Genomic DNA, 23,732 nt, shown 5'->3' on the forward strand with positions numbered 1-23,732 from the left:
AGGGCAGAAATTGCAAGTAGCCCAGCCGACCACAGTGACCTGAGGCCTCGACCTCAGAGGGTCACTTCAGGTGTGCTGACCAGCAGTGGGGGAATCAGAGGATCTGCGTCTGCCTCTCGAGTCCTGGATGCCCCGTGTCAGGCCTCTTAAGTGAGGGGAGAGCTCTGGTCAGAGCCGCTCCCGGGATCCGGGGCCCTCGAAGCCTGCCCGTGCGCTCCCCTCCCCGTGCGCTCCCCTGCTTGTGAGCACCGGGTGAACGAGGACACGCCGCTGTCCTCTCAGGAGGCCATCTGCAGCACAGCCCTGCAGCCAGCACTGTGGGGGCAGCGTGCCGGGGTGGGCAGGGGTCCGCTTGCCTGGGGCTTCGGGTCCAAACGAACAGCTGGGTTCACAGACAAAGCTCCTGTAAAAACGGTTTTTCCAGCTCCGTTGGTGAGTCGTTGAGCTTCTGTTTCTTTCATTTGGTAGCAGGCATGGGGGGCGCTGGAGATGGGAAATAGATCAATGACTTTGATGACCAAAAAGAAGATAATTCATTTTTTAAAAGACCATTAAATTAGAACTTTGGAGCTCAGAGGATCCATGGCCAAGCCCTAGGCGGTTGCAGAGCTGTGCCTGTCGGGGTCCCTCTGGTTCTCAGTTCAGTGGGAGGGACCGAGAATGCAGCCCACACAGCCCAGGCCTTCCTGGTGGCCCGCAGCGTGGTGGGAACACCTGCTTCGGTTCATCCTTCTCCTGCAGGAGCACCGGGCGCCGAGCGGGGGTCCTTGTCCTCAAGGAATAAAAATGACTGAGCCGTAAGCAGTTTCCGTCAGGGCACCGGCAGAGACCTCGTCCCTCTCTGACTTGGTGCCTGGCTTCCGCCCTGGGGCCACCGCGGAGCAGGGGTGCACGTGGGTGGGGGCTGGAGGCAGAGACCCTGTCCGACGGCCCAGAGAAGTGGGGTGGAGGTCGCGGCCAGGGGCACCTAAGGGAAGACCAGCTGTGCCTTCGAGGAGGCTGGCTCTGAGCCTCCCGAGCCCTGAGCCACTGAGGCAGGCCCCTGCCCACCCTGTCCCCCATCCTCCACGGGCTGCGGGCCGCCTGCTTGGCCTGAGCCCACCTGGAGTGAGACGAGGGGGACAGCAGATCTGGGTGGCTTGGGACGTGTTTCCGAGGGTCTCCTGACCGGGGACAATCTGGCAGCTTCGAGGCAGGACCTCCCATCCGCAGAGCAGAGGTTGTCACAGATGAGCCGTGACTCTTCCCGCTCCAGCACCCGCTGTCTTTGGGCTGATCGCCACCAACCAGTGTGTCCTCGCACGTCCCACTTCCCTTTCTCCCTGGCCGAGCCCTGGTTCTTAACTGAAGGGACAGAAACGGCAAAGGGACCGGCGGAGCGGGACACTCCTTGTTGCTCCTCCGCATTCAGAGACGTCCAGAGACCCCGGACCAAAGCACGGGCCACAGGGACAGCCGTGCCGCCGAGCGCCCCCCTCACCTGCCATGGACCTGAGCCGGGAGTGCAGCCCCACAGCAGGCGGCCCCTGTGGAGCCCCAGGGGGGTTGGAGGCTGAGCCCGCCTGCCGGCCCTTCAGGGGACCCCAGCCACCACAGGCAAGTCGCCTCGGAGGCTGCGTGGGCCAGGGCTTGGGGCGACACGCAGGCCGTGGAGTCGGGCAGGCCCGTCCTCTGTGAGATGCGCACCGGTGGCCTTCGGCGTTCTGGGACGTGAACGAGTGCTCGTGCCCACAGAGCCGAGGGCGTGCGCAGCCCGGAGGACGCAGTGTTTCCGTCCACTTGGCCACGATCAGCGTCCGCACTGTGACGCCACCTGCTTCGCTTTTAATGGTCACATCTGAGGGCCCGGCGGGGCTCAGCTCCTAGGGTCCTGGGGGGAGAGGAGAGCGTCGGGGGAGGGTCCTGGAGCCCCAGTCTGGGTCGAGCGGCCCGGCGCCGTGGCAGCCTTGGGAGAACGCGAAGCGCCTGTCGCAGGGTCACTGTGTCCGGGTTCTCAGCCTTTCCTGCTCCGCCGCGGACGGGACCACCCGCACTGAGCCCCGGGAGACGCTGCGGTGAGGGAGGGCAGGCACAGGCTCGTGGGCAGAGCCAGATGTGAGGTTTAAAAGAAATGAGAAGTAAATTCAGTCTCGTTGTCTATAATGAAGGTCCTTGGACGTGACGGCTTGTCCTCACCAGGGACTGAGGGAGGCCACTGAGCCCAGCGGATCCAATTTGGAGGCTTCGACGTGTTCTCCTCCGGCTGCTGAACAGCAGTTGCTTCCCAGCGCCTCCCGCCCACCCGCTCCCGTGCCCTCGTTCAGGCCGCCTGCACCACAGACAGGGAGCGGGAGGGAGGACAGGCGCGCACAGGCTCTCCGCCCCGGCTGGTCTCTGTCGCGCTGCAGCCGCGTCCCTGCATCCTCACTCGCACGGACACGGTGCATCGGAGTTTCACGTGGGACTCGTGGAAGCCAGTACGAGGGTAGCTGGCAGACATCCCTTCACACCCAAGCAATGGAAATTCCTCTTGCGTGGCTGTCCACCTGGCTTTCTTCGGGATCCTGGCCACCATCGTCCTGCGGGAGCTGCCCCTGGACAGGCACTGACCTCCCACAAAGCCTGGCGGAGGGGTCCTCACTTGCGGGTTGGGAGGAAGAACGGCGCCCTTGTGGGCAGCCATCCTGCACGCTCAGGTCGCTCTGGGCAGGACCTCTGAGCACTGTCTCAGCCTCCCTGCCACGTCCGATTCTAGAAGGAGCTTTTCCACTTGGGACTTTAAATTCAGATGAAGCTTTTGAATGGAGAGAGTTATTGGTAGTGTTTGCTCATCGATGGGGGGTGAGGATACCCCGCCAAATACTGCCCAGCCCGACACCTCGTGCCAGAAACTGTTCCATCCGTCCTCTTCCCACTCGTCTGTTCCTACAGCCCATTCCACACACTCGGCGGGAGCCGGGAGATCTGGTGTGAGGCACCCAACACAGGTCTCCCTGCGTCTCCTCCGCAGGCAGGGCTGCTCCTGCTGAGTTCCCTCCCTCCTTGTCACTGCTCACTGCTTCCCGGTGTGGCTCTGTCACTGGACGCACCGGGAACCACGACGTCCATCCCTCAGTGCCAGGCCCTGGGCTGGCCTACCACTCTGCTTGCCGGGCTGCCGGCCGGAAGGCTGGTTACTCCCAGGTAACCTCCCAGGTAGCACCCAGCACCGCCGCAGCGGGGGGCCCGGTAAACCCACAAAGGGAAGGCTTGCCGGCAGCTGAAAGGATGACCCGCCGGACTCCCGGCACTTGAATCAAATCCTGCTGTGACGTGAACATTGACTGAAGTGAACCTGTGGATCTAATGTGTGTCCCTCGAGGTTCCGTTATTAAAGCAGAAATTGTGGTCTTCGTGGAGAAGATGGTCGGACCTTCACGATAACCAGGGGCCAGTGGTCAGACGCGCTGCTTTCCCGTGGGTGGGGGCTCGGCCTCTGCTTGTGTTTCCTGGGACAGCTGGACACCTTCACCGGCCCCCGGGGGCTCTCTGTTGGGAGCCCTGGCCCTGGCCGGGCTCCTCCAAGCCTCAGCCGCCACGTGTCTCCTGCGCTGACATCGGACAGTGTCACGGGGTGTCATTGCCTGTCCCTGGCCTGGTCTCTGCCGCGAGACGCACACCTGAAGTCGCTCGTCACTCATGGCCCTTGATGACTTCTGCATATTTCTTCCAAAGCAGTGTTTCTTTAAATGTGTGAGAACGGCAACACACTATGAATTCACTCATTTAATCACTGGCATATAATTAAATTTCTAGAATAAATACATTTTCACTTTATTTTAAAACCTTTAGAAAGTACTTTTAAGTCAAGTCAAAGCTTGACTTGCAACCACTGTATGGGAAGTAGCTGCGTCCTTCAAGTGAACACCCCCGGGCTCCGGCCAGGACCGTGGAGACCCGCCGGCACCGGCCGCACGGGACATGGTGGCTTGTGGAGCTGCTGGCCGTCATTTCCTCCGAGGCTAGAACGTTGCTCCTGCAACACTGACATTTACGTGAAATACAGCACTTGAAGGGTCGTAAGACATTGCAGAAACCCCTGGGACTTGGGTACAAAGCCCTGGGTTCAGGTGTGGATTCTGTCCTAGTTGGCGAGACGTTTCCTCTGGGACGACGGGCGCGTGCTTGCAGGCCTTGCACAGGGTGGGTGTTTGCCAAAACCCAGTACGAGATCTGCAAAATGATGTAAGTGCCACGTTACACAAATCAGGTTATCTGAGACCTGCAGGACAGTGATTAGGACTTCACCACTCAGATGCCCTCTTAACTGTTAAATCAAGTGAGCTTATCGAATATTTACATTTGCATATTACCCTTGAAGTCAGACACCCTAAAAGCACACATGTACGTTCATCCTGGGACCCTAAGCCTTCAGGACTCACACGAGCCCCGCAGGACCCATGGGTGATACTGGGGGACGCGCCTCAGCCGGAGAAAAGTAACCGACCATTCCCGGAACTGTCCGCCGCGTGCAGGACGCCGGGGATGCTCAGTTACCTTCTGCCACACGTCCGGCGACTCCTCCAGCCTGGACACAATGAACGCAGGAGCTAAGAAACTCTCCATCGTGTTGTGGGTGCAAACTTCTTTCACAAATAAGCAATTTGCCAGATGATTATCTGAGTAACGGGGTAGCTCCTTGCCAAGCTTGAAAACCCACGACTGGCTGCGAGCGGCCGGGCATCCCCAGGAGCTGCGATGCCTCCGCTTCCCTAGCGCTGCCTGAGTCCTTCTCCCTCTCTCTCTCTCTCCAGCCTGCGCCGGTGTCTGGGACAACATCACCTGCTGGCGCCCCGCGGACGTCGGCGAGACCGTCACCGTGCCCTGTCCCAAAGTGTTCAGCAACTTTTACAGCAAACCAGGTACTGTCTGTCCGCACTGTGGAAGCCCGGGCAGAGGCTGTGGTTGGCTTCCCCGTCGAGGCCCAGGCAGCAGCTTGCCCGTCTCCTCTACGAAGGGAGTCGGGACAGCTGTGCCTCACGGGCTGAGCTGGTTTTAGGAGCAGGGGAAAAGAGAAGCTCCTTGCCGGGTCAGCCCCCTGAAACCAAACCCCGGAAGAGAGCAGGTCTCGGGCGAACGTGGACCCATGAGCCCCATACAGGACAGACAGGGCCTGGGCACCAAAATGGGGAGCAGCGGCAATGTCCACAAGGACCAGCGGGCTTTGGGCACCAAGAACACGCATGTGGTTCCATGCTTTCCCCCGTGCGTGGCTGCCCCGAGCCCGCAGGGAGCCTCCCCCAAAGGTTCTGAGGAGCCCTGATGCTCAGGGACGGCGGCCGGCCTCTCCTGGAGCCCAGACGGCTCCTTGTCCACAGGGAACGTCTTGCTCATCGCACTGACTCCTCAGGTCCCACGGTCTCCGCTCCCGGGTCCCAGGGGCCGGCACGTGGGGTTGGCACCTGTCCTAGGCCAGCTTTCTGCACCACGGTGCAGCCTCTCGGCCTGGTCCCAAGAGAGGTTCTTGCGTTGTGCTTTGTTTGCTTGTACACGATCCAGACTTCCATGAGAAAGTCTGTCTGGAAAAATAGGAAAGAGAGGATACATCTGGAAACTGGAAAGGCCTGATACTTGGCGTTCTCTAGAGCACTGTTTTCATCTCCAGCAAACATGACAGGGTAGAGACGCTGAGAACCACAATTGTTGAAGCACTTTAAGCAGAATGTCATGGCACAGGTTGGGATGGAGAAAAAGGAGGTTCGAAAGAGAAAGGCTTTGTTTCATCTCTGTGACTTGCAAGGTGAGACCTTTCCTTGGTGAGTCCGTCGGCGGCGCAGGAAGAGAGGACAGAGTCATGCTCAGTCACTGGTCGTCTTCAGCTCAGAATCACTAAATCAGCTTGGAGAAGCAGAAATTTAGAAAATATCTGTGTGTCAGTAAGGTTCCTACCGAATGGTTTGGGCTGAAATATCCTCCCAGGAGTCCTGAGCAACTAGCATGCACCCAGGCCCCCTCATCAGATGGCTTGGCTCTGGCTGCTTCCGCGGGCAGCCAGAGGTTTCACGCTGACAAACACAGAGCTCTGGCTCCTGGGCCGTCGGGTGTGAGCACCCAGCCTCTGCAAGACGGGAGCCGTCGGGGCGCCTGGGACCCGGGTCCCCTCAGAGCCCGTCTCTGTGTGGAACCCCTGGGCGTCCTCTCTTTTGGGAAATGAGAGTTCCCAGGCTGTCTTGGGTTAAATGCTTGATGCTCTTTTCTTGTCCAAGCGGGAGCAGGACACGGCCTCGCTCTCGTGGGGGGCATCTCTCCCACCAGAGATTTGCAGGCGTTTCCCTAAGTCACAGCTGAGCCGTCTGAGATGTGCACGCCTGCTCGTTCAGCCCGTCACGGAGATGGGACGCAGGAGGTGCTCACACAGGCTGTTGACAAGTTGCTGCCCGCGTGGAAGGCTTGGAGTGTTCGTGGTCACTTAGAGGAACGTGGGCGTGACGCAGAGCCAGGGGCTGAGCAGGGCTGGGCCCGGCCGACAGGCATCAGGTGACAATGGGCTGAGGCCCCAGAGATGAAACTCAGCAGAGATAAGAGTCTTGCGATCCAGCGAGGACCCAGTGGGCGTGACGCTGTGCAGTACTTCCCCTTCCACAGAAAGTGTTCCCAGACACGCTGTGGCCCCTCGGTACCCACGGGGAGCGCCAGGTCGTAGGGCGACTTGCAGCGGCTTCAGCCCCAGGCCCGGATGTTCAAGAAATAGATCTGTGTCTCGATAAGAAGCGGTTTTCTTTTCTGGGTTCTCATACCTCCGGGGGATGGGGAGCGGAGTGCTCTCCCGACTGGCGTGCGTGGGGTCACGTCCTCTGCTGTGTCCACGCTGGCGCGGCGCCTCGGAGCTGTGCTAGGATGTGGGCCGCCCGTCCGCTCCCACAGCAGGAAGGACCCTGCCTCCAGCGCAGCCGCAGGGCGGGTGGGACCCGGTGCCGCAGCAGAACGAGTCTCTGAAGGGGACGGCAGCGAGCGGTCGAGTGCAGGAGCCGGGGGCAGACTCGGGGAGGAGCAGGGCTTGTTCTGAAGGGCCGAGACCTCGCGGTGCCGTGGGGGCAGAGAGGGAAGGTGTGCCCCGCGTCGGGGACAGAAGGGGCCGGAGCATGCGCCCACCTGTCCTGAAAGGACGCACGCAAGTCCCGAGATGGGCTGGGCATTGCAGTCCGACCCCCACCAGGCAGCGGGGCTGGCCTGATGCAATGCCTGCCACACGGAGCTCGCGCGGGGAGCGGCTCTCACGCAGACGGGCTTTCTGGAGAGCAGGACCTCCACGCCCCATAGACATGGTGCTCCGGGCAGCGCAGACGCACACATCCTCCCGCCTCGGTGGGAGACCAAGGACCCTCCCAGTAGCCCCGCAGATGTACCTTCCGTGAGCGAGGGACCGGGCACGGGGGATCAGCCTTGGGGAGCAGGGACGGAGGCACCCGTCACGACTCTGCTGGGGCCCCAGGCAGCGCAGCTGAGCTGAGAGGTCCCCGGTGTGGTGAGACTCCCACAGGGCAGATGGTCCCACAGGCAGAGGAGGGCCCCCGAGGTCAGGGTGAAGAGGACCACCCGCGGAGGACAGAGAAGAGGGTCCTAGAGGTGCGTCCTCCACACCTTCCCTTCCCTGGTCCCACCTTCAGCTCCCAGGCCTCCCCCTCCCCGGGACCCCCTCACGTCACAGGACTCTGTCTTGCCTCCACTGTCCACTGTGGTCCCTGCCCTCCAGCTGCCCCCAGACACCCCTGGGATGAGAGCAGGAGGAGGTTTGGGGCCTGGACTCAGAGCCACACAGTGCTGGAGAGTGAGAGAGCAAGCCCACGCGACCCTGCGAGGGGCTTTGCCAAGGTCCCCTGACCCACTTTCTTGCCAGAAGGTCAGGGTCTGGGCACTCCCGCTCCCCTGGACACACTGGGCCAGCATATCGTCACCTCAGCGCAAGCGTGCCTGGCTCTAGGTTTTGTCTGATTAGTCAATCACACGGGCCACCCTGGTGTTGAAAACAAAGGGTTTCTGAGTGAGGAAACCTATTTCCACGTCTCAGTCATTACAGAACCTTGGGTGTGTTCCTGAGCCTCAGTCTCATCTGTAAAATGGGAACAGTAATGACTGCCCGTCTGCGTCACGGTGCCGGCCCAAGACAGGCAGAGACGACGTGAGTGAGAGCGTCTGCTCTCCTGAGAGCGCCGGGGGCCGTGAGTCAGGGAGGAAGCTGGTGGCCGGTCAGCCCTGAGCCTCCCAACGCCAAGGGCAGGAAGCGCCTTCCCAGGCCTGAGCATCCCACCACCCGCCCCGTGAGCCCCCGCCGTCACCAGGGGTCCGTGCCCGGCCCTCAGGTCACCCAGCACCGTCTGGGGCCCACGTGGTCACCCACCTCTTCTTTTTTTTTTTTTTTTAAGATTTTATTTATTTATTTAACAGAGAGAGATCACAAGTAGGCAGAGAGGCAGGCAGAGAGAGAGGAGGAAGCAGGCTCCCTGCTGAGCAGAGAGCCCGATGCGGGGCTCGATCCCAGGACCCTGAGATCATGACCTGAGTCGAAGGCAGCGGCTTAACCCACTGAGCCACCCAGACGCCCCCCACCTCTTCTTTTTTAAATTTTATTTATTTACTTATTAGAGAGCATCTGCAGCAGACGCCACGCTGAGCGCGGAGCCCGACACCTGGCTCTGTCCCAGGACCCTGAGGTCATGGCCTGAGCGGAAACCGACAGTCCGAGGCTCAACCTACTGAGCCGCCCGGCGTCTGACCCTTCCTTTCAGATAGAGGGAACGCTGCATTCCTGAGTTTAACATACGTGTTTCCGTTAATTAAGACCAAAAGAAAGCGGTGCCACAAGACAAACACTGCCTTCGTTTCCCGCGGTTTGCATCTCATCCCCCCAGTCTGCGGGTCACATCAGGGACGGTGCTGCCCGTGTGGGTCCCGCCCCGGGCAGCCGAGCGAGGGAGCCGGCAGGGGTAGGGTGCAGGGGAGTGGGCTCTGGCACGGCTGAGGTTGGGCGATCACGCGCTTTCTGGACAGGATTCGAGTCTGTTAGCTTTCCTCGCACTCCTAAATAATCAGAAACCAGCCGTTACAGCCACTCCCACCTCGCTGCGTGACCAGCGTCACTGCGTCACCGTGACCAGAAGCTCACCCACGAGCCACTGAGGCGCTGCCAAACTCCACTTCCATGGGTGGGGAGCCCGGGGCAGTGGGGCAGGGCTGAAGGCGCGCACCGTGAAGTGGCTGAACGGGGTGAGGCTGAGCTCCTCGCTGGCCAGAGAGAGGAAGTATATGGGGCCGTGCCCCGGCAAGCCCGCCGTCACCCCTCAGGCCAGCTGTTGGGGACCTGCAGGCCTGACGCCCGCACTCTGTCTTCCAGGAAACATAAGCAAAAACTGCACGAGTCACGGCTGGTCAGAGATGTTTCCCGACTTCGTGGACGCATGCGGCTACAGTGACGCTGAGGACGACAACAAGGTAAGGGCCGTGCAGCCCCGTGCTTCCCGGTCCCTTTTCTGGAAGCGACCACGGAACGGTGTCCGTGAGGTCACCCTACACGAGTTCCTCCAAAGAGCACTGCTGCTTCCTCGTGGCCCGTGTGGGCCGCGTCCCTGTTTCGGTCCTGGGCCTGGCATCTGGCGTCGGTCTGTGGTTCTGCCGTTTTGGAGGCAGGAGAGCCTGACTCTCTTCGCCAGCCTCCAGCAAGGCTAAGTCGCTCCGCGGGCCTGACGTGAGCTTTAATGAGCACCCATTCTGCCGACGGGTTTCTCTGGTCTGTTGAGGACTCTGCCATAAAGCGGGCTCTCCAGAAGCCGTGCAGTAGGGTTTCTAGCCACGACCCTACGGCAGGAGAGGGGAGCTTGCTGTTGTTCCCGCCCGACGGTGCCCGGGACGTGCTGATGGCCAGCGTCCATAGGAGGCCCTAGAGGTGTGCGCAGGGGGAGCCTTTCTCTGAGAACGTGACCACTCGAGCCCGCTCAGCTCTGCTCAGCCCCAGGGCTGGTCTGGGGTGGCTTTCTCTCCCGCACGTTCAGCCGGTGACATTGCGTGGTTGTGGTTTTACTGGGTCTGCCACCAGGAAGCCAGGTCACCGTCCTCCCCTTGGGCCACCTTCCTTCACCCCCAATGCCACGTTAATGACCGGCGAACGCCCTACTAACGTGAAGGCCTGGGGTCTCGTTCCCCGTCCCCTGCAGCCCCCACTGGGTGGGAACGCACTGGAGGCCCTTGTCAGAGCCTTGGGGAACAGCCGGCGACTCCCGTGCCTTGCTCGGCTTCCCTCCAGCCCCACGCCCAGCTCCCCACCATGGAGACTGCTACTAAGGTCACGGTCAGATCCGTTTCTTGGGGGATTAACAATCCTTCGTGTTCCTCTTCTACTGCGGGACTGTTTGCTCTCCTCACTAAGATTCATGGTTTAAAGCCAGTTCTTTTACAAACACATGACTAACCCTAGAGAAGGTGGTCCCTCACGCTTCAGCCAGTGTCCCACTAAGCGAAGGTTAAGTTTCCTGACACGGGGCCCGCGGTCAGTGGGGACGATGCTGGCGTCATTGGCGTGGCCGAGCACACGCTGTGGGCTGCATCACTTACCCGTGTGGTCACGGGTGCTCTTACCCCGTTGAGGCAGGACGGACGCGCGGACGCACTTACAGAACAGGCGTCCCTCAATGCTGTGTTTCCGCAGACTGAATGGCAGGGCAACGCCGCCCTGTCCGTGGGGGCATTTTTCCAGAGACATTTGCTCACTTCGTCTCTCTGGGTCACGTGGTGCTAGTTCTGACAGTGTTTCTGACATTTTCCTGGGATTATCCTTGTTACATGACCTGTGATGACTGATCAGCACTCACTGAAAGTTCGGAGGATAATTAGCATTTTTTAACAATAAAGTAGGTTTTTTTAAGTTAATTTGTTTTCAGCCTAACAGAAGTCATTGTTTTTGCACCACACCCAGTGCTCCATGCAATACGTGCCCTCTCTATTACCCACCACCTAGTCCCCTAACCTCTCACCCGCCGCCCCTCCGAAACCCTCAGTTAGTTCCTCAGAGTCCACAGTCTCTCGTGGTTCACCTCCCCTTCCAATTTCCCTCAACTCCCCTCTCCTCTCCATCTCCCCATGTCCTCCATGTTCTTTGTTATGCTCCACAAATAAGTGAGACCATATGATACTTGACTCTCTCTGCTTGACTTATTTCACTCAGCATAATCTCTTCCAGTCCCATCCATGTTGCTACAAAAGTTGGGTATTCGTCCTTTCTGATGGAGGCATAATACTCCATAGTGTATATGGACCACATCTTCCTTATCCATTCGTCCGTTGAAGGGCATCTTGGTTCTTTCCACAGTTTGGTGACTGTGGTCATTGCTGCTATGAACATTGGGGTACAGATGACTCTTCTTTTCACTACATCTGTCTCTTTGGGGTAAATACTCAGCAGTGTAATTGCAGGGTCATAGGGAAGCTCTATTCTTAATTTCTTCAGGAATCTCCACACTGTTTTCCAAAGTGGCTGCACTAACTTGCATTCCCACCAACAGTGTAAGAGGGTTCCCCTTTCTCCACATCCTCTCCAACACACGTTGTTTCCTGTCTTGCTAATTTTGGCCATTCTAACTGGTGTTAGGTGGTATCTCAGTGTGGTTTTAATTTGAATCTCCTTGATGGCTAGTGATGATGAGCATTTTTTTATGTGTCTGATAGCCTGTGTATGTCTTCATTGGAGAAGTGCCTGTTCATATCTTCTGCCCATTTTTGGATATGATTATCTGTTTTGTGTGTGTTGAGTTTGAGGAGTTCTTTATAGATCCTGGATATCAACCTTTTGTCTGTACTGTCATTTGCAAATATCTTCTCCCATTCCGTGGGTTGCCTTTTTGTTTTGTTGACTGTTTCCTTTGCTGTACAGAAGCTTTTGATCTTGATGAAGTCCCAAAAGTTCATTTTCGCTAATAAAGTAGTTTTTAACTAAGTATGTACGTTGTTTTCTTAGACACAATACTGTCGCATATTCAGAAGCGACGGTCCCCATAAGCCTTACAGGCATCAGGACACCAACCAGTTTGCTCGACTCCCTCCTGCTCTGGGCACTGGCCAGAGCAGACCCGCCTTCGTGGCACGTGTGACAGCCAGTGCTTCGGTGCGTGTACATGAGCGTGCTGTGAAACGATCTCTCGGCCAATCACCCGTCACCTCACATATTTATTTATTTATTTGGTGAGACACAGACCTTATTCCCTTAGAGCTGAGAGTCTACAGTTTGACTAACATCCCTCACGCCCCCCACCCTGGTCTTCCGTCTTGGTGACCACCAGCCTTACAGATGGAAACACTGAGTTTCGGTTGTGACACGACGTGGTCAGGGCCCGGCTCAGTTTCTGTCATGCGATCACAGACGTTTCTGGGTCAGATCTACCCACCTGACCCTCCAGTGAAGACTTTGTTGGCGCCTTTGCTCTCCGTCCGGCAGGCAGCCAGCACCATGGGGCACCATGGGGCCCATGTGCCCCTGCCGACATGAGGACACGAGGGGTGGTTCACACCCTCGGCCGGGCTTGTGACCAGGGAGGCCTAGACGCAGAGCAGCTCCCGGGCGTCACTGAAAGGACATGTACTCAGCATGTAAGACCACAACGCGCCCTCTCGGCTGGAGTTCACAGGCCCTGTCCTGCAGACCCTGCATTCTGACCAGGAATGGGGATTGTCCTTCTTCACAATGACCAGGGCTCCAGGAGTGGCTTCAGGGCAGTTGCTACATGACACCCGCTCCCAGGTGACCCTAATGGATGCTGTCAGACCGTTTCAGGGGCAAGAGGACAGGCCCCGGTGACGAGGATGGCCTTGGACCTCTGGCCAGGAGTCAGGGGGTTACTCTGACACAACTCTCGTTCCTCTCTCTGCCAGTGTCCTGGACCCCTGGCAGGTGGACACAGAACATCCCGTCCTCCCAGCAGCACTTCTTCAGAGCCAGCGGGTCCCGGTACGAGGGTGGCCCCGTCCTCATTCGTTCGTTTCTTGGGAATCCCGGTGCTGTGAGTCTGTCCCGTTATCATGAGCCCAGCATGATTGTGGGCAGGGACTGAGAGCTGGCATCCGAGGCCACATGACCTGCCAGGCTCTGCCGTAGGAGGCTTCCCAGGGAAACCAACGGACGACGCTTCCCGCCCCCAGAAGCGTGTGGCCCGGCCCCGCCTGCATGAAGCACGGCGTCGTTGCTTTCTCCTGCTTTTCCAGTCTGAAGAGCCATTTTTCTTCTTGATTAAACATTTCAGAGATTCTACAAATATCATGAATGCATATTCCCTACTAATGGGTGAGAAAGTCCAAATATTTTAACATGGGGACGCGAAGACAATGATGGCGCAAAACCAAAGCAAATAACTTTCCTTCCTGATGGCAGTTTCCGCCGTCCGCACGCTTTGAATACTTGCTTGTTTAAGGAATCCTGCGGAAGACGAGAACCACGCGGTGTGACGGGCCGCCGAGGGCCCGGCGGGGCTGAGGCCCCAGCTGGGTCTCCTCGGGCCGTCGCGGGGAGGGGCGGCCCTGGCCGTGAGCCCGGCACACTCAGCTTCCGGTGCCATTCCTCATCTCCAGCGGCTCACTAGCCTCCCGGTTTTATGATTTTAATTGGGTTTCCTGCTGTCACGCAGCCAGACTCTGCTCTGGGTGTTGTGTGCACAAACTTTGCTGGTTTCTGAATTAATTAAATTCAAGAAAAAAATTAGCCTCCACAAAAGCCACAGGCTTGGCTCCATGTGGCGAGGGAATCGAAAAATAAAGTCAGGAACGGGGAGGCCCGTGAAGGGAGCCAGGATCCGAAGCCCCTGGAGGGCCGCTCAGAGGGTTGCGGGAGCCCCTGCAGAAGCTGCTTCTCGCCCGCAGCAAGGCAGCCCATGAGTCTCAGGGGGCTTGGCCGGCCTGGGCCTCACAAGCCACGGTGAGACCGTGAAGCCCGCTTCACGGCGGGGGGCTTGGCTCAGCCTCTCTCTGTCACCAGGTCCTGGTTTCCGTGTCCAGGCTTCCTTGTCTCTGACCCTTTCCCCCCAAAACCACCTTCAGGAGCAGTTTCCTCTCAGGCCCTTGATTTTCTAATCTTTGCACCAAGTGCTTCCTCCCATTGAGGGGATTTGAGGAGCACTCCCGGGGGCCCACGGAGGTCACACCAGGAGCGGCCCTCTGTCCTTTCCCAAGCCTCCCCCTTCCTGGGGGCCTGCAGGATCCCTGCTCATGGGAGCTGGGGGTCTCCTGGGTTGAAGAAGCTGTCCTAGGATCCCGCCCTCCCCCTCAGGGGGGACGGCCAGCGAGGGTCCTGCACCTGGAGTTACCAGTCTGGTCGTCCATCCCTGCAGGCCGGGCCCTCTGCCCTGGGGCTCCCCAACCACAGCAGTCTCTTGGCGTTTTTCCTGCAGCGAAGGCTGTCCTGAGGCTCCAGCTCGGGATACTCCCTCAGGCCAGGCTCCCTGCCTCAGTTTCCCATCCCACCTCCAGGGATGCTGAGAGCTGGTGAAACATGGACACCTAGAAATTCAGCAACCACAAGAGTCCGTGGGTTCGGAGGTGCCTCCTTTCTCCTGAGTAGCAGGAGTCTTCAGACGAACATAGAAGGACCCAGAGCAGCCCCTGCCCCCGCGGCTCTGTGCTGGTCGGCATGCACGACTCTCCTCTAGCGCACGCCTGCCCTTTAAGGGACGGCCCCCCCTGACGACATCCTGGCGTCCTGTGTGCCGCGGACACGCAAGGCAGAACCCTCCATGTGTCTCCTATATTGTGTATTTGCTAACACGGCTCTTAAAGAAGGAGCTTCGGCTAAATTTAGCCGACAGAGCTGTCTGGCATGTCGGCCTCCCCATGCATCAAGCAGATACATTTCTTCCATATTATGCCATATCCCTAAAAATAGGTTTGCTCTCTCCTCCCAGCTTCCAGACACACCAGTAACTCGTGCTGCCTAACCGCTGGTGTGGCCTCCCGGGGCTCCCCACTCTGAAAGCAGAGACCCCAGGGCTTGGCGCTCACGAGGGAGCGTGCTGTTCTCCCACGGCTGGGCGGTGGGCGGGGACGGGGGCGGCGTGGGGGGCTTGTCGCTCAGGGATGTGCTGAGCAGCTGCCTGGAGACGCGGGGCCAGGAGGAAAGCCCCGGATATGGCAACGTGTGTGCCCGCAGCTACGCCAACTAACCCGAGATCTGGGCCCCTCCGGCCGGTGCCGGCTCCGCTTGCAGGCGCCGTTTAATCCAGCTTCTGACCCAGCTCCAGTGGCTACGGCTGCTCCGCTTCCTGGGGCTCAGCAGGAGCGAGCTTCCCACTGTGGCTTTCAGGGGCACGTGAGTCCCGCACAGGCGGCCTGCTCAGGGGACCCTGGGATCCAGACCGCCAGGCAGGCGCTGGCGACCCTGGGCTCGGAGGTCCAGCGAGGACCCAGAGCGGGTGACGTCAGAATGCTGGCAGGGGCGGCGGGACCCCGAGCTGCAGCCCGCCGTGACAGGGCCTGAGCTCATGAGCCGGCTGACTCGAGTCTGGGCAGAAACCCGACCGTGAGCAGGGCCGGGTTCAGAAGAGTCACGAGACAGGCAGCATGATGGGCTATTCTCACTCTACTTTCAACGGAACTATGATGTGTAATACTTGCTGAGTAAAGGAATGAGTCTTTCCAAGCCCGAAGAAAAACGTGGATGAGAAGTTAAGGAAAGATAAAGAAAAACTGTCACGGGGAGGGAGACCCGTGCAGTCTCCCAGGAGAGGGAAGGCTCCGCCATGAGCCCAGGGCCCTGCTCTGGGGAGCACAAGGCCTCTGTTTATCGTCAAACAATGGTGAGGAGTGGCTGTATCCACGGACCTGGGTGTGTCGGGCCAGACGCGGGGCGGTGGTTGCGGCCTGGCAGCTGGTCGGATGGCACCAGACTGGTCTCCACCCGGAACAGTGCTCTCGAGAAGGGCCTGGCCTCCTGACCTGCTTCCCTTGGGCTTGTCCGTGAGCAGTCTTGCCCGGACAGACAGGCGAGGCAGCCGGCAGTCTGCAGGGCCGGGGATGCCAGCTGCCCTGTCCAGGCCGCAGGTGGGAGCAGGAGGGAGGGTCCCCGGCAGTCGGGGAACAACCAGCTCTTCACAGGGTGGTCCGAGTGGTTTCTCCATTCGATGTTTGCGGTGTAGGACTAATGCAATAATGGAAGAAAGGGTGGAGTCCAGCGGGATTCGCTTTACCGGGTTGGAGCGAGCTCTGTCAGAGGCCTAGCAAGAGGAAGATGAGTTTGGACGGAGCTCCCTGCTGACGGACCGTCACCTGGGTGTGCCTTGCGAGGTCTGCGGCTGGACTGGCCTGAGAGCCACGAGAGCCACTGACGAAGGACAGAAGCTCCTCGGATCCAGGAGGTCCTGCAAGAGCTCTGTTCTCCTTTTAAAAGTCTCTTTGTTATATTTATGACTTTCTCAGAAGTAAGAATATGTTACTTTTGTGCTCAAATAAAATCTAATTTTAGTCCAAAAAGAAAAACCTCTTAAATGTATGCCAGGTTTGTCCGATCGCTTCTCAGCTACGTTTGCCTATTAGCTCGGCGCTGGCGGGAGGTGAGGAAACCCAGCTGTCCCGCTGCGTCCGCGTGGTGCCGTCCGTGCACGGAGGGAGCGGGGTCCCGCACGTGTCCCCGATTCTCCAGGCAGAGTCTCGCCGCGGCTGCGGTGCTGCCCGTGACCCGGTGAGCTGTGGGCACGCTGCCACCGACCACCGGCCGGGCGTGCTCGCCTTCGCCTCCTAAAACGTGATAGAAGTGAGGCGACTCTCTAACCTCAGCACCGCTACCGTTTGGGAGACGTGCCGTTCTTGCTGTTACCCATCTGCCATCTGGGCCCCAGCGCTGGCAGGGTCCCGGCTCACGCTCGTCTTGACGCGTGAGCGGTTTCCAATCTGGAACCTTCCTCGGTCTCTCTTGTACGGCATCGCGTTTCTGAAGAATACAGTAAACGCCTGATTTGGGAAACGGCCGTCAGCCAGGCTTACTCTGACGTTTCTGACAATGACACTTGGGTCTCGGGATAAAATGCTCCATATCTGTGGCTCTTCACCTCAGAAACGTCATATCTGGATTTTAAAAGAAAGTCATTTCTCTCCTCTGAGCCCTCCACGCCAACAAAGGAACGCTCCGCGTGGCGACTCAAACTAAGCGGTGGCCAGCAAGCTGAGTGACGTAAGCCTCTCCTGCAGACGTCGCCCTGCAGCCGCGCAGGGAGAAGCTGCAAGTCACGTGGCCGTCCTCCCCGCGGCTCGGAGTGAAGTCACACAGCCGAGGTTCTCTGGGAAAGCAGCACTTAATCAGAGCAGGAGTCTGGGACAGTCTTGGACGTCACCCTCCCCTCCACGGGGCATCTTCCAGGCATCTGCTCCTTCCTCGGGGAGCTGGTGCCCTCCCAGAGGAGAGGAGGGCGTGGGGCCTGGCCGCAGGCGTGCACGCACACACGCACACGCATGAGCACACCTCAGCTCCTAGATCACTAGCACTGAGCTGTCCGCGGTACCTCCCTGCGCACGCTGACCCATGGAGCCCGGCTCCCACATGAGGCAACATGGGTCCCAAATGCCCAGACATCTCTGATGGCTACAGGCGGGACCGTGCCTGTTTCCTCGTCTCTCTGCAAGGCCATCCACGACTAGAAAAGGCCCTGATTTACGGCTCAGAAGCAGCCACTGGGAGGCTCTGGCTGCGGGCCCCTGCCTTTCCCCTGCAGGGCCAATCTGGACTGGACGGGAAGGAGAAAACCCTTCTCCAGCCTGTTCTGACCTTTCCTGTGAACGCAGCCCATGGACAGAGGAGGCTTGAGAAGTATTTCCTCACCTCAATAAGGACTACTTGGATCATTGAATTAATAATTTAAAACCTCTTTCGTTGTAACAATGGTTTGCACTATAAAATCAGACCAAGAAACATAAATCACTTACTAAGGGCGTTTATGAAGCCCTGTGTGGACAGTCTCATTTAATCCCCAGCAAGCCGTGGGACGCAGCACAGTTGTTACCATTTCTGGCCGGGAGAAGCAGACGCGGAAGGGAGTGAACCCCCTTCTTGTGTGTCCACGGAATGTAGGCCTGAGCCGGGGGGCGCCCACCATCCCGTGTGCCGTGTCGATGCCAGGAGCACAAGCCCAGGTCCGCGGGCACCGCGCTCTGCGCTTTCCGGGGAGCGTGTCTCCGTGACTGACCATCTGTACATGTTCTCTGGTGCGGGCTCTAGTTTTTCCAAAATGGGTTTTGTGTGTTTTTAGTGGGGTTGTTTCTCTTCTTCCGGTTGGGTTTTGAGAGTTCTTTGTGTGTTTTGTGCGCCCAGCCTTCATCGGGGCGTCCCCGGCCTGCACGCGTCTTCCCGCTCTCCGGCACGGCAGGTTCGTGTTTCACGTTAGGGTCTCTGACCCGTTCCGCATTAATTCTGGCACCGCTGTGAGGTCTGAACCTCCAGTCCTGGCAGGCACGCGATGCCACGGGTCCTGGCGGCATGTGACGAGGACACTGGATTGCTTCTGCTCCTTTGTCAAATGCCAGGGTGGTTCTTACATGGCTCTCTGTCTGGGCTCCGTTCTGTCCCCCTGACCCACTCGCCCGCGCCCGCCACTGCCAGGCTGTCTTGATTGCCGCAGGGGAAGCAGTCGTCAGTCTCCTGACTCTGCCCCGGCAAGCAGGGACTCCCGTGACAGCCCATCGGTCCCCCAGCTGTGGGGCAACCGCGGGTCCTGCGTCCTCCCCTCTCTTGCTGATCCAAGAAAAGTGGTTGGTGTTTCAATTTGACTCGTTCGTCATCAGCGTGAAGCAGCAACTTCATGCCGCTTACAGGCAGCACTAATTCCTCTTAAAGAAAAAATCGAAACAAAAGAGTAACTGTGGCCCTCGTGGGGGGATGACACCGTGGGGTTCTGGCCGGCAGCTTGAGGGCCCGTGTCCTTAAAGGCTTCTCCCCTGCTGGAGGCCCCGCCCCTCATCTGTTAACGGGAACTTGCTTCCGTCCCAGGGTTCTCGGGAGAACGGAATGAATTTCGTGTCACATTTTATTAAGTGGGGAGCCCTCCACCAAGGTTTTGAGTATCGCCACAGTCCCCTGAGCAGAATGGCTTTCGTGGGCAAACGAAAGACACCTTCCCAGGAAATACCAGGAAGAAAACCTCTGCTTGCTACGTTTTACAACAGGTGGTTGTGAGTTTTGCTCTGAAACTCGAGACGGGTTGCGCGTCTTGGGGCTTTGATGTCTTGCCGTGCACAAGGGGAATAAATGGATCCTTGACCACGTTCCCCATAAATCCGGGGTGGTGTCTAGTGATCTCTAACACGTTTGTTTCAAAGAAAGCCTTGGGGCACCGAGGTTAGGCCCTGACCCTTACTTTTGGCTCAGGTTGTGACCTTGGGGTCATGACTTCAAGTCGGTGGGAGTCTGCTCGGGATTCTCTCCCTCTGCCCCCCCAAACAAGTAAATAATTCAAAAATAAATAAATAAAACGAAGAAAGCCTCAGGTGTCCACTTTTTATGGCAAGCACAGGCACATCCTTGTCATCTGACAGAGGGTGGCCAGTCCCCAGGCTCCTGAAACTCTGCCAGAGCCCCCAGGTGACGTCCCTGGACTGGCCATCACACTCCAGCACGTCCTTCAGCGTGAAGCAGGCACAGCCCTTAAGCCTTGCTGGCCGCCCCACGGTGGGTCGGGCTGCGCAAGCCCTGGAGTCGGGAAGGGGCAGAGCCGGTGTCATGGTCCTGTCTCTTGGGGCCGATGCCCCTGCTGCACCGGCCGGCCGCCCCCACCATGGAGCCTCAGGTTCTCCCCCCGCCGAGCGCTCCTCCTGCCCCCGCTCAGCCCTTCAGTCGGCATCCGCAGTGAGACACGTAGGCTGGCCCTCGCTCGCTCGTTTTCCAGCTGCGTTTGGGTGTCGTTCACCCAGCAGGACTTCATGCACCCTGAGGACGGGAACTGCGCCTTCCAGTTCAAGTCGGACCCATCCTGAGAAGAAGGGTCTAGTGTCTGTGGTGTTTTCTCTGCCCCTGATGCAAACGTACTTGCTGATGAACAGCTGCGGCGGTTCCCGGAGAAACCGTTGTTTGCCCAGCGGGATGTGTGTGACGAAGGCATCGTAGGTTCAGGAGAGAGCGCCGCTGAGCACCTGTGTCTCGAGTGTGCTGTGGGGAGATGTGCCCGGCGACGCAGCTTTTACCAGAAAGCTTCTGAGACCGTGCTGGGTGAGTCAGAGGTCTCCGGTCTGGCCAGCAGTCTCTCAGCGCCTTCTGAGCTGAGTGCACAGCTGGAAACCCAGCCCACACTGCAGGCCAGCACAAACATGTCACAGAACCGCATTCTCCAGGCTGCTCTTCTTCGAATGTGGGTCGCTGCCCACTAAACTGGTTGCATACCCTACGAACGGGTTGTAATAAGGTGACTGTGTTGTATGTCCGCCAACCCCGGCCTCTTGAGGGAGAAAGGAGGAGCTAGTAATAAGGGCTCCGGATGCCAGATGCAAGCCAGGCCTGGGCCGACCATAGTCTGTGGCCACCCTAGTTGTGACTCACTGTGTGGACAACACCGGCTCGGCCCTCCGCATCCCCGCGAGGAGCGCTGTCTGCTGGCAACACCCGCACAGACCTGCCCTTGCGGACGGTGAGAAGAGGACATCACTTTGTCCACACGCTTGCTGGGCGGCTCAGGAAGCAGGTTCCCGGAATGGGCTGGCAGGAAGGGACCAGCCTGGCCGCCATCTGGAACATCGCCCCCTCCCAGGCAGGACGGGCAAGCAGAAGCTGGCGGGAGTTTGTTGGTGCAGCCCCAAATGACTCAGGGCAGAGGGGCCCCACCGCCTGCCCGTCCACCGGCTCCTCGGAAGTACGGAAGTGTTGAAAAGGACTTCTGGAGTGTTGAAAAGTTTCCTGGACTTCTTTGTCTTCCTTCCTGATTTGCGATGATGGTGCTGAGACTTTTCCAAGGAAATCAGCCTCCACGTGTGACCACAACACGCGGCTGCGCATCATTCTGCAGGGGACCCGGGGCAGTCCTCCTGCTCAGGGATGTGGAACTCAGCCAGCGGGTCACATGTGCTGTGGCTCTCCGGACCCGAGCGGTACTGACAGCCGTTTCTGTGCAAGGAAGCATCATCCAGCATTGCCCGGGAGCGAATGGCTCCAGCGGCCAGGCTGCCCCTCCCAGATTTTCCCTCCGGCCCTGCCAAGGCCCTGCATCGCAGGGACTGTCCGCGGGGGAAAGAAGACCACGTTAAAGATATCGAATGACACACAAAGCGAATGTTTGCTGGTGATGGAAACATTCAGCACCCAGGCCCCCTTCCCCTGAGATCTCTTTAAATGGAGCTGCCCCCTTGTCCCTGACCTCCTGGCCCTCCCAGGGTTGCAGCCCGGGCCCTGCACCCTGCACCCTCAGGTCCCCCAGCTTCCTGGCACAGCCACCTTGGACACGGTCGCGGCCCTCACGAAGTCCCCTGAGCCCCGGCTCGTGCTCCGCACCAGGCCAGGCCCCTCCGTCCCGCACCGGCTTGCGGCTGAGAGGAAACCCGGTACATCCGTCGGCGGAGAAAACAGCCGAGGCCGTTAACCCTCTCGATCGGCCCGCACTGGCTAGATCCATGAGCTGACGGGGCTTTCAGGTCTCACCCTTGTCTGGGGATGGCGGGGACTGAACACTGAGAGGCTATTTTCCTGGAGCAACACATTTCATCCCCACACAGACGCAGAGGCCCCTCCCGTTCCTGCCAGGGCCCTGTGAACGGAGGCCTGTGGAGGGCACAGCCGCAGCTGAGCGGGCCTGAACCCTCTGGGGCCTTAGGAACATTGGGAAGAGGATCAAGAGGCAGGTCAAAGCGCCCACGGGACAGAGCCTTGTTCTGGAAGAAGTCTGTGTCTGCCGGGCAAGGAGAAGCCGGCCTCGTCCTCCACCCTGGGGTCCCCACGCTGAGTCCTTCCCGCCCAGCTGCCGGCTGTGGTTACTGACTTCTCCGTGGCCCTGACATGGCCCCAGACGCTCCTGTGACAAGCCTCAGGGAAGCCCGGAGGGCAGGGCCGTCTGCGCCAGCTTCCTGGCCGAGCGTGAGGTCAGAGTCCTCCCGAAAGGTTGTGGAGTCGCTGCTGCCGTTCCCGTCCCGTGGGCCGGGGACAGAGCCGTGACGAGCCCAGGAGTCCAAACCAGATCTGTCCAGCAGGTGGACGTGACCACAACCCGCTCAGCACCTCGTGCCCCCGAACCCGCTGCGCGTGAGCCGCGGCTGCCCTTCCTGCGGGGCAGAGGTCGTCCGCCTGGCCTCGGGGCTCGCCTCGGTCTGGGATCCGAACCGGGAACCGTTGCCATGTCTGGTCCCCAGCGGCCTGCCGGGGGTGGGTGAAGTGGGCAGGACGGGAGCCTACGCTCCCGGGCTCCAGCCACCGCCGTGTGACCTGGTGAGGGCCGACAGAGGCTGGGAGGGCGGCTCCCGAGGAGGGGCCCCTGATCAGAGCCGCGCTGGGTGTGAGAAGCCGCGGGACCGCGATCTGGTTAGAGCGGACGCAAGCATGAGGCGTCTCCAGCACCTGGGTGGGCCCGCGGCGGGCTCTGCAGAGGGTTATTAACGGCGCCAGAAGGGCCACGTGTACATTGTAACCTGCCTGTGGTGTAGACCCGCAGTTCGGGAAGGAGCCGCCTCAGAGTTACCACAGGGTCTGGTCCTAGGGCGGCGGCGGTCGATGGGATCTGGGCGTTGGCTTTCGGACAAGTTCCTGCGGGATGACGTCCCTGCTGCTCGGGGGCGCCCCGGGGACCACTGGTGCAGCGCAGCACCGTGACCCGCGTGGACCAGAGCGCCGTCTCTGCAGGTGTGGCCTGAGGCAGGAAGCCGGACTGGGAACCCGCGGCTGGGAAGACCCTGGAGCCTAGACCCAGACGCCCCGTGCAGACCGTCCGTGCGGCTCTGGAAGCCACTTCTAATGAAAATGAATTTACTTTAAAGATTTTATGTGTTTGTTAGAGAGCTGCAGAGCGAGCACAAGCAGGCAGAGCGGCAGGCAGAGACAGAGGGAGAAGCAGACTCTGCCCTGATCGCGGAGCCCGGCGCGGGCTCGGTCCCAGGACCCTGGGATCATGACCTGAGTCGAGGCAGAGGCTTCACCCCCTGAGCCACTCAGGTGCCCTCTGATGAAAATCAATTTAAACTTGCATCAAAGATGGAGAGTTCCACAGAGTTCTAGGGCCCACGTTCTAAACACGAGTTCTTACTCTTCAGTTCTGTCCCACCGGCAGCGACACGGATCAGCTGTGCACAGAAACCCCAGAAGCTGTTCGTCCGTGGCCTCGAGCAAAGCCCCAACTGTGTCCCTGTGACTCGCCTCCTTCTCTTAGAAGCCGGCTGGGAGCAGTGTCCTGCCTGCTCCGCACGGCGCGTCACCCTGTGGCCCTTAGCCTTGGTTCTGGGTTGCTCAGCCCCGGGGCTGTCCTGCGTTCTGTCCCGGTGAGACTTCCCCAGAGCCGCGTGCCTCTGAGGCCTCGAGCTTGTCCCGAAGTGTGCTCAGCTTCGAGAAGCCCTTAACAGAGGCAGTTCGCAAATGACCAGACCAAACCTTCTAAATGACTGAGCACATGTGAAATCTAAACCACTTTAAGCAAAGTAATACAGATTAAATGTGGATATTCTGTTTTTTAAGTGGACGTAGAAAAAATGTCTTAATTCATACCTCTCTCAGTTTCCAGTTCCCGCGTTGTGCCCTGGGGTGGTCAGTCCAGGGTGAGCTCCTTGTGGGTGAGACCCTCCTCTCACTCACCCTG

At 59.2% G+C, this 23,732-nt stretch overlaps 1 protein-coding gene across 1 annotated transcript in view; it reads left to right on the plus strand.

Moving 5' to 3' along the window:
* VIPR2 (vasoactive intestinal peptide receptor 2) overlaps nt 1–23,732 on the plus strand; it is a 53,380-nt gene that overhangs the window by 14,693 nt on the left and 14,955 nt on the right. The window contains exons 3-4 of the mRNA XM_046020525.1: nt 4,773–4,880; nt 9,350–9,447. Of these exons, the coding sequence (XP_045876481.1) occupies nt 4,773–4,880; nt 9,350–9,447 (206 nt within the window). The remainder of the gene's footprint in view (nt 1–4,772; nt 4,881–9,349; nt 9,448–23,732) is intronic.

The sequence above is a fragment of the Meles meles genome, chromosome 10, assembly GCF_922984935.1.
Source record: "Meles meles chromosome 10, mMelMel3.1 paternal haplotype, whole genome shotgun sequence".
Classification (NCBI taxonomy): Eukaryota; Metazoa; Chordata; class Mammalia; order Carnivora; family Mustelidae; genus Meles; species Meles meles.